Source organism: Pyxicephalus adspersus, chromosome 5, assembly GCF_032062135.1.
Source record: "Pyxicephalus adspersus chromosome 5, UCB_Pads_2.0, whole genome shotgun sequence".
NCBI classification, from domain to species: Eukaryota; Metazoa; Chordata; class Amphibia; order Anura; family Pyxicephalidae; genus Pyxicephalus; species Pyxicephalus adspersus.
In genome coordinates this window covers 98407917-98426191 of record NC_092862.1, presented here as the reverse complement: position 1 = coordinate 98426191, position 18275 = coordinate 98407917, and the positions used below count along the sequence as shown (strand labels likewise).

Sequence of the window (18275 nt, the reverse complement as noted above, 5' to 3'; positions counted from 1 at the left end):
ATAATATGTGGGCATATTTGCTGTCCTTGGAATAAGTTCCATCCTGGATTTCAAAGTCATTTTAATAATCTTTGGATCAACATCTTATCTATACTTAGTAGATGACTGTATCATGTGCTTTTGAAAACAACCCTTTTTTTGAAGCTATTAAGTAAATTAGCTACATAATTAGATAAATTAGCTAACTAGTCTTTTTGAAAGACTAATACAAGAGAACTATTTCTCTCCAAGATGAAAGAACAAAGGGTAGAAAGCATAGAAAGCAAGGTGTTCACATTGAGTCCAATGTTTAACAAGGTTTTCCCTTTCTACCTATAATGAAGAAAGCCTTTATTTGCTATTCATGATTTACTGCATCTGAACTCAAGAATGTGACAAACTGGGGTCATGGGAAGTCTTTCTATGTAATACAATGTTACAGGACTCTGTGGCCTAAATACTTGAAAATAAAAAACTAAATTCTTGTAAATTGTCAGCATAACCTTTTATTTTCATTTTTACAACATTGGCCGGACCACTGATTAATCCTTTAATCTAGAAAGTTGTCCAGAAAAGAATATTTGGTAGTGGTTTCCTGTACACCAATAAAGAAACTGAGTACAAAAAGAGCAAAGGTTGCTGTTGCTGATCTCCTTAAAATGTTGATTGATAGTTATTATTATATTGGTTGAAAGGGCTTCAAGATTTTTGAGTCATTGACCTGATGCAAGTTTAGATTTCTGACCTTTCTCTGACTTTACTAACTATATGATTGATTTAACTATTTCAGAAGAAGTGAGGAATAGCAGCATATTTTTAGTTCAGTTTCTTTTAATAGTAAGCATTTTGCTGGTGTAAAAATGTTTATACCGCTTCAGCAGACTGCTGAGAAAACTAGGAAACATTTGAGGGAGTTTATTCCTTAATCAAACAACTAGAAAAAATATACTTTTTTTTATCAATGTCATATTTTCTGGCTGTATGCTCGATTTTTTTTATACATCCACAGCCATTTAGGAATTCTTCTATCTTATCCCTCAAACATTACTCTAATTGCTTTTCATATTTTTTCTCGGAAGTTGATAAGACTGCACTGTTCATCAATGGGAAGTATTAAATCAGCCCAGGAAGTAGATAGTATTACACATTACATTCTGTGGAGCACAGTGCAGAGCTGTAATGCTGAAGACTAACATCTGGACAAATTTGGAACACCAGATGTCTAAAGCATTATCTGCATCACACTGTGTCAGACCATGTTGAAAAGAATTAACCAGTTCAGAGATTACTCACCATTCTTTTATGAAAGGTATTCATAATTCTCTATTTGTTATCTTATTAGTCTGTAGTTATACTTGAATACAAAGGTGATGACTGTTCTTTATTTTACATTAAGGAAAGTGTATGCCCTACAAACTGTATAGATGATGGAGATATCTTTTGGCTTAGCTGTTCGTAGACAGAAATAATAAATAGTGGTCAGATATGAATGCATTAAAGTAAATGTTCAAAACCCTTTTTTTCTTACATATTAAAAAGAAATAATGGTTTGTATCATTTTACATTTCTTTGACTATAGCAGTCATGTTCTATGCCAGTTATCTTGGGTAACACCTTTCTACATTTAACCTTACCTAACTGCTTTTACCTAAAGATCATTGCGAGGAGTCTCTTTAGAATAGACTCAGACAGAACACTGCCTAGACTGGTTTTGGGTCCATGGGAAGTGTAAATCATAAAGAATAAGAGAGTAGAGATTTGTACAATATAAGATATGTCCTGATTAGTATGTAGGTGGTAATGCAGAACAATGCAGGAAAGTCGAGTTTGCTAGGTAGATTGACATTTCCTAGTCATTCCTGATCCTACAAGGTACACATGGTAAGCACCATTATTTCATGTGCCATTCTTCAGCAAAGAGGGTTCTACTTCATCTTCCACAGCTATAACAGCCTTAGTGATGGGACTAAATTCAACACTCATCTTTTCTGGCCTGCTCTGTAACACCAACTACATATGATTCTACAGTACAGCTTTGCAATATATTTTTCTATTCTCAGGCAGTTTAAGATTACCAGTATTTGGAGCTGGCAAATATGTGTAGTCTTACTGTACATGGCCACTTTTTCACGTTTTGGTAGCCTCTCTACACTGAGCATTCCCTGTAGTGCTGTCATTGTATTTAATATAGGCAGTCTTGGACCATGTGGTAATATCTGGCACTATCTCCCACCTTAGCAGGCTAATACAAACAGTCCATGGCATAAACTTTAACAAAATGACAGTCATTGTTTCTCCTTCTAATGTGGGCAGTCTTTGATAGTGGCATGTGGAAGGCATTGTGCATTGTCTTTAATGTCTAGCATTGGCAGCCCTTGGCAGTCTTTATGTAACTTGGCAGTATCGTGTGATATAGCATCTCACTATGGCAGTAGTAAAAGATGGGTTTGAGTGTTTTGGACTAACAGGTTTGGTTGCTTGTGCAAGTAAATGTAATAGTTAAAGTTGATTGTAGGTAGAGATATGGGTAGAGGGTTCATGGTTCAATACAAGTCTATACTGGTCTTTGCTGGGTGTTTTTGACAATGCCAGAAGATGTTCTAAGATATACTAATCACTGCATCATGATGGCAAAATCATCATATATGATCACTTTGCCTCTATGGTCTTAAGAGCCATCTGGTATTCTCTTTCAGCAATCAGTCATTCTCATGGTTTAAATCTTCTAGCATTCCTTAGCAGCACATATGAGTTTACAACTATATACCTGTATTTGTAGGAACAGCATTGTCAGCCCATTAAACATCCATTGTTCACTATTATCACTCTTTGGATGCCAGTCTAGAGCAATGTACTGCTGATGCTGGGGCTTGTGCATGCAGACAGGATGTGGCTGAAAAAAATCAGCGGTAATGAGATGAGAGTAATGAGCAGTAATTATGTAGTTAGGCAGAAACAGTATTTAAAAAATGTTCTTTAGAAAATATAATGTTATCTAGATAATGTTTAGATCTAGTTAATTGAAAAATAGCATTTGATTATTTTATTCATTATGGTATAAAATTTTTTTTTATAGACCAGACATTACACAGAGATTTACATAGTCCAAAGTCATGTCATTATTTTCACAGCAGCACTCTATATATTTATATATATATATATATATATATATATATATATATATAATAAAAATAGTGTACATTGTAACTTAAGAAAATTGAAAAATGTAACTTACAAACCCATTATGTTGCACTAAATCTTTTTTACTGAATTGTTCTCAGGGTGCCGATCAGTGTATAAAATGTGCCAATTATATTGACGATGACACTTGTGTCAACACCTGTCCCCCGGCTTTCTACGATGGAAATACTGCCATATTCTCGAAATATCCCGATCAGAATGGAGTCTGTCAGCTCTGTAGCCCAGAATGCAAGACTGGGTAAGTGTAAAATGGAATAAATAAAAAATGCAGCTCCTAAATTGGTGGCGGCCTTAGCATCCATAGCGGATCATTGTTTGGAGTTATTTTAATTTTAGTCCTAAATATATTTTCACTTTATTTACCTGCTGATATGGCACACACAAAGACCTCATTTATGATCTTGTCTCTAGGAGATAAAACATACATGTGGGGTCAGAAACCCCCATGTTTTATCTGGCTCTTTTTTATTGTTTTTCTGGGAAAACAAAATCATCCTAAATGATTTCCAAACCATAACACTTGAAGGCTGATTCATTGGTAGCAGTACATTAAAATGTCTTGAGCACTGCTGCCCTCTGCTGGCTGATTTACAATAAACACAAAAAAGTAGGAACAGGTCAATCTGCATATTCTGATTTTTGTGTAGCTCCTCTTTTTTTATATGTATAAGTATGTAAAATAAATATTTATCAAAATATATGTATAAAAATTTTCACCCTTCATGATCAATCTGTAATTGTAAATTAAAAGCAAGTGTTAAGTGCATGTAAATATTCCAAAATCTAATTCAGATTAGAACATTTTACAGTTTTGGTACCCTGTATCTCGAATATAACTCAAGTTATTACTATTATTATTATTATTATTATTATTATTATTATTAATAATAATAATTTTAAACAGGATTTATTTAACAGTGATACAGGAGGAGAGGACCCTGCCCCAAAGAGCTTACAATCTAGTAGGTGGGGGAATTTACAAACAATAGGATTGGCCTTATGACATCTCAAATGCAGTTTATCTAGTAATTCAAAATAATATTTGATTTATGGCAAAGTAAAAAATTTACCTAAATGATAAAAAAGAATGTAATTATATTTGCTGAGTGATGTGTCCCCATTTATAATTCATGTTGCAGGGCCAGACAGCTCTGGGCACCCTTTAGTCCTGGGACACAATGCACTAGTATTGTCTATGATAGATATAGTTAGGTTCTTGGCCTTATGACTATCTCTTTTTATGAAATCTCTATTTAAACAGGTGGAATTATGTTTTACTCTTTCTTCCCTATGGGCACTTCAGGCATTTCTCTGTTTTTGGTTTTATGAATAGGAAAAAAACTGAGAAATAAAGTAGCTTTGCCACTGCTATGAAATATTGTTGCAACAGTAACTATTAGGAAATGTAAAGTAAATATATTTTGTTCCAACAGGTGCACAGGTCCAGGAATTGAAGGATGTAAACCTCCTGGGTAAGATTAGTAAATTATCTTTTTGAACACTGAGGTTGTCTATGCAACCAGATATACCGGTATTGTCAATCTGATTTTTGTTGGTTTATTTCATTTATTTACACCACTGAATTTTGGTGCTGTGCAGCTATGGTGCATTAAAAAATAAATTCACATTTGGTGCATCTTCCATAGGGATGCATAGAATCACATGTGAAAGATTCATCAAAGCTCGATCTCTAAGCATTGTACCCCACTCATGCTGGATCCTCTTCCCCCCAAGTAAATTTCTAGCCGTCATCTGTCCTGGAATGATGCAGAGAGAAAGGAACCTACGGTACATAGCATTCTCAGGACTTCCCTCTGCATCACTTTAAGTGCAGGGAGTGGGGTCATGATGCAACCTATAAGACTAAGGATAGCTTTAAAAAGAGTTACGGTGGGGGGCAGCTTAGAATTTAGGGTATTACACCCCGAGCTGTCAGGTCTTTTTTCATTAACAACTAAATAAAAATATACACTTTAAAAAGCACCATATGAAAATGCAGAGATGTGAATGTAGGCTTTATGTTTCCTACAAGCTAACTGTGTTCAGGCTGTATATACAGCAATGACAATGGGCAAAAAACAATAACATATAGCAAACAACCTAAATTTCATATATAAAGTCAAAACAATAAGTTATGTAATATGCTTGCTAAGGTTTACATAACTTTGCTTATTGTACTATACCTTTTTAAAATCCAAAATGAAATTCAATGCTGATAAAAATTGCCCATTTACAGTAATTCCCTAATATAAATTTTAGGTATTGTTTAGAATGTCACATTTTTTGTAAACTGATATAATTTGCTGTCGTGTTTTTTGTAGATCTAAAGTGGCGTACATTGGTGCTGGTGTCGTTGGTTGCATCCTTGCAGCTGTTATGTTTGGTCTTGTTACATTCTTCTTCATCCGTCGGAATCGGATTAACAGAAAGCGCACTTTGCGCAGGATACTACAAGAAAGGGAGGTGAGTAGAGATCAAAGCTGAATACATCACATAGCTAATCATGTGCACATTAAATTTATAAGGTATACAAATAATTTAGTTCACATTTAAATATAGATATATAATGTTGTGTGTTTGAAACTGAAATTACTCACATGTCATAATGGTGATACCCCTCAGAATAGTCCCTGTAGGTAAATGACCTTGGAGCAGAAATGCCTACATATAGCTATAGATATCCTTTATGAGCCCCAGAAGCTCCAAAACATGGGATATGGAATCATGCAGATCTTTACTTTATCCTTGGGTCAGTGGATTACCCTCATCCTCGCTTTGCTTGTGGGTTTCAAGTTGTGAGGGTTTACCTAACAAACTTACCTAACTTTTCAGTTTGAAATCAGTACACTTATCAAGAAATCGAAAGGTATGTATGTCAGTCCTGATAGAAACTCCACAAACGTTATTTTTTATGATAAATTGCTTTGGATTGTACTGAAAGCAACTAAGAAAAAAATAGCCAATATAACTATACAATTTTCATTCTAGCTCGTGGAACCTATCACACCCAGTGGTGAAGCACCTAACCAAGCACTTCTTCGAATTTTGAAGGAGACAGAGTTCAAGAAGATTAAAGTACTGGGATCTGGCGCATTTGGCACAGTATATCAGGTAAGATAAAGTTTTATACCCCAAAACCCATTATTGACGAGGAATGGCTTGAAATGTTTATTATAGTTTGGGATTCATTCGTCCAGTAGACAGGTTTGTTGGTCATATTTCAGGAGAGTTTTTATACACAGACATTATTCTTCAAGATGAAGAGAATAAATATGAAATATTTCTACTGTCTGATTCAAATAACTGAGGATTCATTTCTGGTTTTTATCACTGCATTGCAGCCCATTTGGAAGTTTATAGTTTTGCTTAAGGTGCCTATATTCATTTAGTGGTGGCTTGAAAAATCTGGCTACAAAGGATCATTAATAAAAGATTGGCCTATTAGCATGTGCTTGTAGGACACACAATTAGGAATTTAGGCAAACATATGGTTGTTTCTTTAGGGAAGGTAGGGGAGTATTCTAGTAACTTTTTTTCTGTCTACTTGCAACTTGTCTGCTCCATCTACTATGTAACCTCCCTTACATAATTATCAGCAATTGTTAGCAGTACCTAAAACTGTCAACTAGTACATACTGAATTATATATTTCCTGTCTAAAAGGGACTGGAGCCTGCTGCTTGGCCACTTAGCCTAATATTGCCTAATTTTGGGAAAATTGATTGTGTGTCACATGACCCCCCCATACCTAGAAGTATCAGACTGAACAAAGAAACGATGGGGGTCAGAACTGGGGGGGTCAGCTGTAAATGTAAATATAGGCACCAGGTTGGTATGGTAGGTTGCCAGCGTGAAGAGCTACTCTGTTCTCTAAAACCAACTGTATTAAACCTTTCATGGAAAGAATGTATTTTTCCAGGATAAAACCTTTAGATAATATACATTTATAACACTTGTATGTTTTATAATAATGTCTTTCTTTTATTAAATAAATGGATTTGTATTAACAGGGACTCTGGATTCCAGAAGGAGAGAACATAAAAATTCCTGTAGCTATTAAAGAATTACGGGAGGCCACATCACCAAAAGCCAACAAGGAAATCTTGGATGTGAGTGTCTTAGATATGATGGGCATTCTGACTAAAGTTTGTCTGTTGGTTCATAAGAATTTTTTGTTTCATGCAAACCTCACATTCAAAGATAAATATTCTTTCATTAATTATTTTTTAATACTTGGTTAAACAATGTTATTCTTTCATACGCCTTTTGGTTTAATGACAAATGAAACACGTTGCAGTTCTCTGTGTAGCTTTTGGTAACCACAATTCCCTAATTCCCATAGGCTGTTTTAAGGAAGGGCATTTTTCAGTGAATTGTAACCAAATGCCAGGCATACTTTCATTAGTTCACAATGTACCTTCACCATTTCCAAGTTAAACAATTGCAAACAAGACTCAGTTTTGTTCATATTTCTGCAGATTGAAGTGTTGAGGGTGCAAAAGCTATGTTTTCAGTGGAAGGTTAGCTGGCTTTATTCCATGCAATACGTCAAGCCTGCTACACAATACTATGGAAAATGAATACCTCTTTGTTTGCAGTGTAATAACATGCAGGTGGAAAAACAAATTTTTACTGAGTTTTTTTTTTTTTTTGCATTATAGTAACTGTTGCTTAAAGTTAATTTATAAATAATAATATAGTTAATTAAAAAGAAAAATGGCTTTTTTCATAGTTGTTGTTTTTTTTGGTCATAGTCTTTTAGTTTACGCATGAGATCGCCTGAATGTAAATAATATTGTCAGTGTGTCTTATTTTCGAAAAGTTTTTTAATAAAAACTTTGCAATTATATTTGTACATCAGGCAAACATTTTCTCACTACATATTGCAGAACCATACTATAGGTCTGTGGCCCACACAGACATCAGTGCATTCCCTTTAAATCCCAGGACTTAATGAAGCCTATCACCAGGCAAGTTAAATCAGTAACCCCAACCCTTTCTCCCATCCTGCTACAGATTACACAGTTTTATTTTTTTTTTTAGGTATTTATTTTAAATATCTAATACTAACTACTATCAGGTGGTAAAGAGATGTGTAAAATAGACTAAGGGCCATTTTAGACCCGTGAGCCGCAGTGTTCTGCTTAGCCACAGTCCCATCCATTCTCATTCAAGTGAAAGAGAGTAATTTTAATCACAGCGTAGTTCCCAAAAGCAAAAAGCTACCTTTGACTATGTGGTTGCTCTATGAAGATTTGTACCACAGATCTGGTTACCCTGGGTATAAAAGGGCTCTAAAGATGCTAGATAGAAGCTTACATATCATGTATATGCAATGTATATTTTATTTTTACCTGGCTAAAAAAAAATATATTTTTTTACTTTTACTTAACTTTATAAAGTACAAAACCGTTATACATTCCTCTTAGATAAGTACCAAATTAGTAATTGAACACATGCACTTTCTAGAAAAAAAACACTATATATTTATTTAAATAAAAGCATAAAACTAACAACAGAAATAGCCCAGTGTTCACCTTAGAGAATACCAAAGCTAACCTCTGTACCTTCATCATGGTTAGAGTTACACAAATGGAAATACCTAGAATGTAATTTGATCAGTCTCAGAATTTGCAAGTAACACAATAGCTTTAATTGCATGATTGGCAACACACATACAGTAGTTTTTTTTATATATTTGTTACAAGCTAGAATGAATTTGCTTTGGAGTTTCTTTTGTATATCGAGTGAAAGTAAGATTTTTAAATAACATCAAATTGTAGTTACATGAAGGAAATATGAGGAAATATGGATTGTTAAATATGTGTCTTTCTATATAATGTTGACTGTTTATTAGGAAACCTGTAGGTATGGTTAGATGGTGGCACAGTATAGAAGGTGATTACTTCCAGTGTATAAATGTGAGCAGCATTTGTAAAACATTTAATGTATTGGACTGGCTCCACATAATGCCGTTCCCAACCCACATACTAAATTTTAACCACCTGATTCCCACAATATCTCTTGCTATAGTAAGCCATAAAAGGAAGGATTCCAGTAAATATGGCTTTGCTAACTTCTGCTGCCTCTAAAATTAGTATGCTAACACCTCATCTAGACCCACAGGAAGCAGCCAGCAAAAGCTTTTCTTGGGTAAATATGGTGTTTTCTCTGCATAATACCTGGTTACTGTAAGATTTATAGCAGTTTTATGAGTGTTATGTATGAGATTGTACACTCTATAGTAGTCAGTACTTAAGTTGATAAAAGCTATAACTGTATACAATATTTTAAGCCTTACTTTAGACATTTTTAGTTGCATGGGTACAAATTAAAATTTATGTTGTTTTTGTTTTTGTCTGTGACCCTTCTAGAAACATTTCTTATTTCCTGTCAAATTGACAATTTTTACTTGAAATGAGGGGTTGCAGTTGTCAATGGGAAAAAACAGCACTAAATACACCTTTTTGTTCTTTAAACTGAAAATCTGTTCTTGTCTAGATGACTGTTGTAGAATTTCTATCACTTCCTTTTCTGGCAGGGTAAATGCTCTCGATCCAGTTCAAAATAAAGTGTTTTGACTGTAGTTTGGTTGTAGTTGTTTGCATAAAATCTTACTGGTATGTGCTACCAAAAAGGGGAACACAAGATTTTGGCTCAGTGGAGAATTATTGGAAATTGCTTTACACTCAAAGAAATAGGTAGATACACAAAACATGAAATATTAAGTAAATGAATTGATCGCAGCAAAAACAAAATAAAAGACACAAAAAAGATAAAAATGAGCCAAATTTCAGCAGTCAAATTAGAGCACCAGCCAAGAATTAAATACTATATGATTCCTTTTCTTCAGACAACTTAAAGCTGAATTCCAGCCTTATCCCAAGTCTTGCAAAATTGCACAGACTCCTTTCCTGTTCTGGCACTGCATTCAGTGAGCTTCTGACAGTGTGCATTAAAAGCTACCCAAAGTCAGATACAGCTAACCTCATCTCCTTGCTAGAGGATGTACATGCATGATTCTATTTTTATGCATTAAATTTCATTTTTTTTTCAATCACATATGAGCATTACCTTGGGTGCTCCTAATGCAAGTACAGCCAGCCTAGCAATGCCTACTCCTCCAGACTGATATCCATCCAAGAACCAGCCCACTGCTGGCATCAGGTCTGAGGGCAGAAGCACGGTGTCAAAGTTCTGTTATATTTTTAGGAAGCAATGTACCCTGCTGGCTTCTCCCACCACCCATTATCCGCCTGCATTGCACACAGAGATCCAAGGTTCAAAAATAAAATTTATCATGCAAACAGAAAGGGTTTTTAACATCTTTGATAAGGGGGAAATGATGCACCAGGAAAGCCAAAATATAAGCACAATAAACGTTATTTATTTGATAAGATTTTTCATTTCGACCCTCTGAATGCAGATATTTATGGATCCACTCTAAATTTGCTTTTGCAGTGATTTAAGCATATAGAATAAAGTGCTTGCTATAAGGTATTGTGCAAAGATTAATTAGTGTTATTCTAAAAAAAAGCCATATTACAGGAAAACTGTTGTACACATTGAAACAAGTGTTGGAAGATGTTTCTTAGGAATGCAGCCTGGTGCCAGCCCTGCCTCGAGATTTGCAGATGTCTGAGTGTTATGCAAACAATTCATGGTTGCAGGACCATTGCCAAGAGATCTGTGGCACCATATCTACTATAAGCTGTAGAAAGCCCCAGTCAGATAGGGTCAAAATATAGCATTTATATACATGTTACTTATCATATTTAGCATATCCCACTTGTTGAGAAAGAAAATACAGAATACATGTTGCAAGTAATACAGAAACAATAGCTGAAACATAAGAAATGTCGTCTTCACATGACAAAGTTTCCATGAAGTTAGGCAATGCCTGTAAATACGTTCTTGGTAAATGTCAGGTTTCGCAAGCTACCAGTAAACACATTTGGTAAAATAAAGGTTGTTTTTTTACCATTTGCTTACTTAACAGTAAATTGCCTGATTTTTACTTCTGCCTTAGTATTACTTTCTGAAGGGAGATTTTATACCTGTCTGGAGTTTTTCCATTAAACTTTGTTTTGCATTTATACACCTGTTTATTATTTTCATTTATCCTGTGCTTGAAATAAAAAAATATTGCTTTCCAAGGGTTGAACTTCATTTTCAGATAAAAGCAGAGATCTTAAATAATGAAAAATGCAGCTTTTACCATAATTCACAAGCTGCAGAAAGCTTAAAGTGGGCATTATGAGAAATTAAAACATGATTACCATTACTGCTTGATTTCTTTCAATAATACCATTTTATATATAGCATTTTTTTTATCAGAAAAGATTTATTAATTTTTTTATTTTGCCTTGCTTGTTCATTTTAGGAAGCGTATGTCATGGCCAGTGTGGAGAACCCACATGTTTGCCGTTTGCTTGGAATCTGTCTGACCTCAACTGTCCAGCTTATTACACAGCTTATGCCGTTTGGTTGTCTTCTTGACTATGTTCGGGAGCATAAAGACAATATTGGCTCGAGACATCTTCTTAACTGGTGTGTGCAGATTGCTAAGGTATGAGGAATCTAGTCACCCTACTATAACGAAATGTTCCTTCATCATTTTTAGAAGTATAATACTTGAATGACTATACTATGAATACTATGAATGAGCTATTGTCACATACTTTAAGACAGATGAACTTTGATAAAATAAATGTTTAAAGAACAGTTACCTGGGTCCATTTAGGTCACAAGCAATTAGTTGATTAAATGTGACATTATAGTAATGACAAAACGTTGTGTATCCCAAAAAATCTAAAGTAGAGCCCCTTGTACTAGAATTTAGGAATACTTACCTCTACAGTGGTCTGGAAGTCTTGTGTCTTCTTCTCTGTTTTCCAGCACTTCAACCTTTAGCAAAGTCTTTGGGGTTTTTTTAACACTTAGAGGACCAAAAGCTTGTCCATGCATTGTGTTTTATTCCCTCACACCCTACATTACTACAGGACATGAGGCAGTCAGGAGGAAAGTAGGCATTCAAATCTTCTGAAAGTGTATAACTCTAAAGATTTGCCAACAATTGCAGTGCTGGAGGACTCAAAGTGGTGTTCAGACTTGTGCCAGAGAGGTATTATTATTATTATTATTATTAATAATAATATTATTATTATTAAACAGGATTTATATAGCGCCAACATATTACGCAGCGCTGTACATTAAATAGGGATTGCAAATGACAGACTAATACAGACAGTGATACGGGAGGAGAGGTATATATTCAGTCTTTAAATGCTGGAAGTTCTTCTCTGGATTCCTAAAGGAAAAAAATTTATAATTTTACTTTAAGCAAAATTAAACAAAGGAGACTTAAAAATATGGTTAAGACCACAGGGACATAGAATATGTTAAGGTAAAATTCAAACTTGTAAAATTGAGATTGTGATAGAACAGGCATTACCTCATTGAGACATCCACTCACAAATTGTATTTTGAAGCAGTGGTCGCCAACAGTTGTCCATGATAAAGTTTTGATGGTCTGCGGCTCTGGCCGGTGCACCCCACAGCGGGGTAAGTAGAAGGACCCCGCTGGGGGGCGCACCGGCTAGAGCCACAAACCACGTCTCCCGTATTGATCGCAGGTGGCGGGTTGTGTTTCTGGACACAACCCGCCCACTCTCCCATCGCAAGCTTGAACTTGTGATGGGAGAGTGGGCGGGTTCTGGTATGATGACATCACTCTGGGGGAAGTTTCTTCCCCTTTGAGTGACACACGGCTCCCCGCGCGTGCGTAGTCCGTAGTGTGTGAAATTAGTGGTCCGTGACTTCAAAAAGGTAAAGTACGTGTTAGCAAAAGCTTTTTTTCTGGTGATGTTACTGGACTGGGAGTTACCCTCACTTAATGTTTGGTAAAACATTGTCAACAAGTGTGAAAAAAACTTTAGCCAGACATATACTTCAACACTTTCTTTGCCTTATCTGTCCAATAGCGCTGAAAATATCTGGTATTGACTTCACACACAATGCAGTGAGGTCCCCTTATTATTATAGTAATCAGTGAGTCCTTTAGAAAAAAATATGGAACAAATCTGATTTTAATGACTGCTTGCAATTAAACAAAGACGTCTGGTTAATTTAGAGAAGATAAATATGGTGTTCCCTTGTATTTTTTTAAAAGGGAATGAGTTATCTTGAAGAAAGAAGACTGGTCCACAGAGATTTAGCTGCCAGGAATGTCCTTGTCAAAAATCCACAGCATGTAAAGATCACAGATTTTGGGTTGGCCAAACTTTTGGGTGCAGAAGAAAAAGAATACCACGCAGAAGGAGGAAAGGTATGTTTAAGAATTTGAGAATATATAACTGTAATTCAATTTTAAATTTGATATTAGTTTTGTTCTACCTAAAGGTATCAAAGTTTTATTAGATGCCCTGTTGTGCATGTGTGCAAGACTTTATAAAGAATGTAGGATAATGTACACTGTATGAATGTATTCATTTTAACATAGTTACATTGTTGTCTAGATAATATTAGTAGACCATGTATTTCTTCATCTTTTACATGTATTTGTTTTTGGTATTATTTAGGTTTATACTTTTAATAAGTAGGATACATTAAAAAAAAAATGTAAACAAGTGGTTTCATTTTCTCCTATTAGGTTCCCATTAAATGGATGGCATTGGAGTCCATTTTGCACAGAATATATACCCATCAAAGTGACGTTTGGAGTTATGGTAAGTGTAACCATAAGATATATTATTAATTTACTGGTTTAATCCCTTAACTCATATGTTAGATACATTTATTGGATGTTATAAATTTCTTTACAGGTGTCACTGTATGGGAACTAATGACTTTTGGATCTAAACCATATGATGGAATTCCAGCTAGTGAAATCTCTACCATTTTAGAAAAAGGGGAACGTCTTCCTCAACCTCCCATATGTACAATTGACGTGTACATGATTATGGTGAAATGTAAGTTCATTAAGAGTCTTTGAGATGTTTTTAATGTTTTTTTAGATCATTTTCTATTATATAAAAAATTGTTCTTTATTATATTTAATACTCTGTAAAGAGTGGATTACATAGTACTGTATAATGTATTGTACTTTATATAGCATTTAGTATAAGCACTGCATTAGTCATCTGTAATAGATACCAGACATATAAAACATAAGTATAGACACTAGACAGGGATCTTTTGTATAAACATTCTTTATTAAGCACAGACACATTTTTGACCATTTTGTTTCCAGAAATTAACTTGGATGTAAATAAGCATACTTGAATCTTGATGTATTGTGTGCATTGTGTCTACATCTGTACAGCAATATGAGACTTTGCTTGCTTACTGGAGCTTTCTGTAAAAAAGACCCATTACCAGACCACCATCAGAGGGGTGCAATAGTTACTTCTATACAGGGCCATGATTTAAAGATTCAGATTTTTGCAATGCTAGAACTTTTAGACCAGGGGGGAAAGAGTCCAGGAGGTATAATGAGCACAAGGCTCACATTTTTTTTTTTTATTCCAGCCTTGCCAATGGTCCAGGTTTTATTATCTATTTTTAAAAAAACAAAAAATTGAAGTGAATGTAAATGTAACTACTAAAATTGCATTGATCATTATGTTAGTAACATGCCAAATTTGACATTATAGGTTGGATGATAGATGCAGAGAGTCGCCCCAAGTTCCGTGAATTAAGTGCAGAATTTACTAAGATGGCCCGTGATCCATCTCGCTATCTTGTCATACAGGTAAGTTGTTTGTTATACATTTCACAAAGAATTTTTATCAACATCAAACATTTTAATATTGCCCCATGCTATTCGATTTAAGGTGGAACTTCAGTCAAAAACATTTCTGCTTCAAACATTTAGATCCCTTCTATCCCTTTCTCACTTCATTTCCAAAACTGAATAACATAACCACCTGATATACTTGAGGGCCCACTGTCCATTCATAAAACACTGGAAAAAAATGAACTGCTCCGGCACTTTCAGGAACAGTCAAAACCTCTATAGTAGATGTACTTGTATTCACACTTTGAATGAATAAAATAGAAATATTAAATAGAAGAGTTTTCTAATGTAGATAAATATGGGCAGTCAACAGAAACAGTGTTTATAAAATCTGTTCATGGACAACAGAGTCATACAAAGTAAAATTCTTACTTTTACATTTGCTTGTTTTATTCATTTGCCATGGAAATTCATCAATGTGATCTGCTGATGAATAAAACAGAAACAATGTCAGCCATTTTTAGTTACCTTTTTGTCTTTGGATTATGAGAAAAAAATAAAGTGGTTAGGAGGGTAGGCAATTGCAATTGTGTATGAACAGTTCCTTTACTGCTATTTCCACCACTGAAGTCTGCAAGTTTACAACTAGTGATGAGTGAGCAAATTTTTAAAACTCGATCTTGCTGCAAATTCGGCTGTTCTCACTTACCAAAATTGTAAGCAAGAACGGCGGGTGTAAATTAGCCAAACGAGATCGAGTTTTAAATTTAAAAAAATCGTGGGCTGTGGTGATCAATGAATGCAGCCAATGCAGCCAGTGTGCAATCCCCGGCACTAGAGGTTAAATGGGGACAAGTCTCCCCATTCAAAACCTCCAGTGCTCTCTTATTGGCTGGAGAAAGGAAACTAGAGGTTAATTACCTTCTAGTGCCTGGGGATTGCACACAGGAGGATTCCCAGGGCTGCATGAATGAATGCAGCCCTGGAAATCCTCCTGTACTGATTCCTTGAACTTCCGATGGGTTCAGGAAATCAGTTCGCCGAAATTTCGCGGACCCATCGGAAGTTTGAGGAAATTGCTCTGCTGGGATCACATCTATTACACACAGCATTTACCTGTTCTGCTGGTCTTTACCTGGCTTAGAATAATGGGGTACTTTATAAGACTATTGGTACTGATAATCAAAAACATTTTGTAGACAATACATATACAGGGAAAATTATTAAATTAACTTGTTTGGACTTGCTATATTTGTCCTTTATAGTTTGCAACGCGTAAATAGCATTGTATGTTTTTTTGACAGGGAGATGATAGAATGCATTTACCCAGCCCTGTGGAATCTAAGTTTCATCGAGCATTAGAGGATGACATGGGAGATATTGTGGATGCTGAAGAATATCTAATCCCACATCAAGGATTCTTTAATAGTCCGTCAACATCACGAACTCCACTACTGAGCACCATGGTATACTTACAGTTGTTCTTTTTGTAAATGTATGTATTTTTTTTAATCCTTTTTTCATTTTGAAAATGATTAACTGATATCCATTTTGTATTACCTTATAGAGTTCTACTACTAGCAACAATTCACCTAATGTATGCATCACTCGAAATGGGGTAAGTTTGTATGAATGATTAAACACTTATTTACATATTGCATGTACTTGCAATAAACTAAAAATGTAAATATTATTTATATGGACTATACCCTAGCACAAACTCTAGTAGGATACAGTAATTACTATATAAGGCTATCAATGCATTTGTAAAGCCAAAACTTTTTTAGTAAAAGAAAAAAGTTCAAACTTTTTCGGCTATGCCTCGTTGTGGAGATCTCTTTTTTTATTTCTCTCTTTAAAGTGGGGCATGCGTTCCCCTTTTTTCTGTTAGCAACTCTATTACCATGTTAATGTTTGTCTGATGTGATATGTTGCAGTAACACAGATTTTACCAGAAAACCATACTTAATTATGTATATCTATTTTAAGACACTCATTTTTTTTTTTACTTAGCACAGCATTACAAGCTTTATATTAAAATGTATTGGTGCTTATGCTAGAAAGAGTCAACTGAACTCAGAAAACAAATGTATGCCATATATACTTTTAGATACCTTTCTTGCCCACCAGGGGAATAATAACAATCCGAATTCCAAAGTGAAAACTCTGGCCTGCACACTTCAAGTATAGGTTTGCTTTAATGAATACTTGTACTTAGAAGTTATCCTTTAAATATTTTCCATCTTTCCCTAAAAGCACCACAAAATCCTAAACTTACATGGCCATGCATTTTTTACCTCTTCCCTGTCTCCCAGCCAGACAGCACATGAGCAGTGGAATTCCTATTAATTTCTCTAAGAATTATTACACATTCCTAATTTGGCTTTAGCACAATGTTTGGCAACCAGCTAAATAATCAGCTACATTTCAAGGTTTTTGTATTTCTATTGATCCAGCCTTAAATTGTGCATCTCTTCTACACTGCATAGCCAAGTTGATGGTAATATTTATTCATACTCTTGTCACCTACTGAACTACCAGTGTGATGACACTGAAGTGTTGTCCAAATTATTACAGAAATTATTGGTGTCACAGGACTGACTTTAAATTTAAGAAAATGGCTAGCTAGACAGTTTTATTAAAAAAATTAACCTTTTATTAAAATGTTCTTATCCAATTCTCAACAGGGACCACCTGCCAGAGAAAACAGCTTTATTCAAAGATACAGCACAGACCCAACTGTGGTTTTGGATGACAGCATTGATGAGGAGTTCCATCCTGCGCCAGGTTGGTAATTATATTAACATGTACCTACACCCAAACATTTTTAGAACTGTATAGAACGGTGAAAAATTAGAATTTCCAGTAAAAGTGCAGTTTTCCCTCACTTAATGGGCTTGATTTATTAAAGCTCTCTAAGGCTGGAGAGGATACACTTTCAGCAGTGAACCTGGGTGATCCAGCAAACCTAGAGTGGATCTGGTCAAGGATTGAAAACATTTGCTAACAAATAGCGAATGACTTTTAAAAACCCGTTACAGGTTCTCTGGATCACCCAGCTTCACTGTTGAAAGTAAATTTTTTCCAGCCTTTGAGAGCTTTATTAAATCAGGCCCAATGTTCTGAGGAAAAAGTTTTACTGGACAAGAAGTGAAGAAATCTCTAGCATAGTCTCTAACTGTGATAAAAGAGGATTTTTCCTACCTGACAGTGGCAGTAGGTTTTTAAATTTATTTTGGATGGGACATTGTTTCACATGATCTATTCCCATACTCTCCTATGACTTTAATTATGTACCCATAAATGTTATTGCAGTAATAAAAAACTTTTGGAGGCCTATTTATAATAATCAAAGAAAA

At 35.0% G+C, this 18275-nt stretch overlaps 1 protein-coding gene across 1 annotated transcript in view; it reads left to right on the top strand.

Annotated features, from left to right (window-relative positions):
- The window catches only part of EGFR (epidermal growth factor receptor), a 148496-nt gene that overhangs the window by 121665 nt on the left and 8556 nt on the right, over window positions 1–18275 (top strand). The window contains exons 15-27 of the mRNA XM_072412248.1: window positions 3261–3418; window positions 4614–4652; window positions 5502–5643; window positions 6169–6291; window positions 7190–7288; window positions 11563–11748; window positions 13351–13506; window positions 13831–13906; window positions 14003–14149; window positions 14834–14931; window positions 16221–16382; window positions 16484–16534; window positions 17604–17703. Of these exons, the coding sequence (XP_072268349.1) occupies window positions 3261–3418; window positions 4614–4652; window positions 5502–5643; window positions 6169–6291; window positions 7190–7288; window positions 11563–11748; window positions 13351–13506; window positions 13831–13906; window positions 14003–14149; window positions 14834–14931; window positions 16221–16382; window positions 16484–16534; window positions 17604–17703 (1537 nt within the window). The remainder of the gene's footprint in view (window positions 1–3260; window positions 3419–4613; window positions 4653–5501; window positions 5644–6168; window positions 6292–7189; window positions 7289–11562; window positions 11749–13350; window positions 13507–13830; window positions 13907–14002; window positions 14150–14833; window positions 14932–16220; window positions 16383–16483; window positions 16535–17603; window positions 17704–18275) is intronic.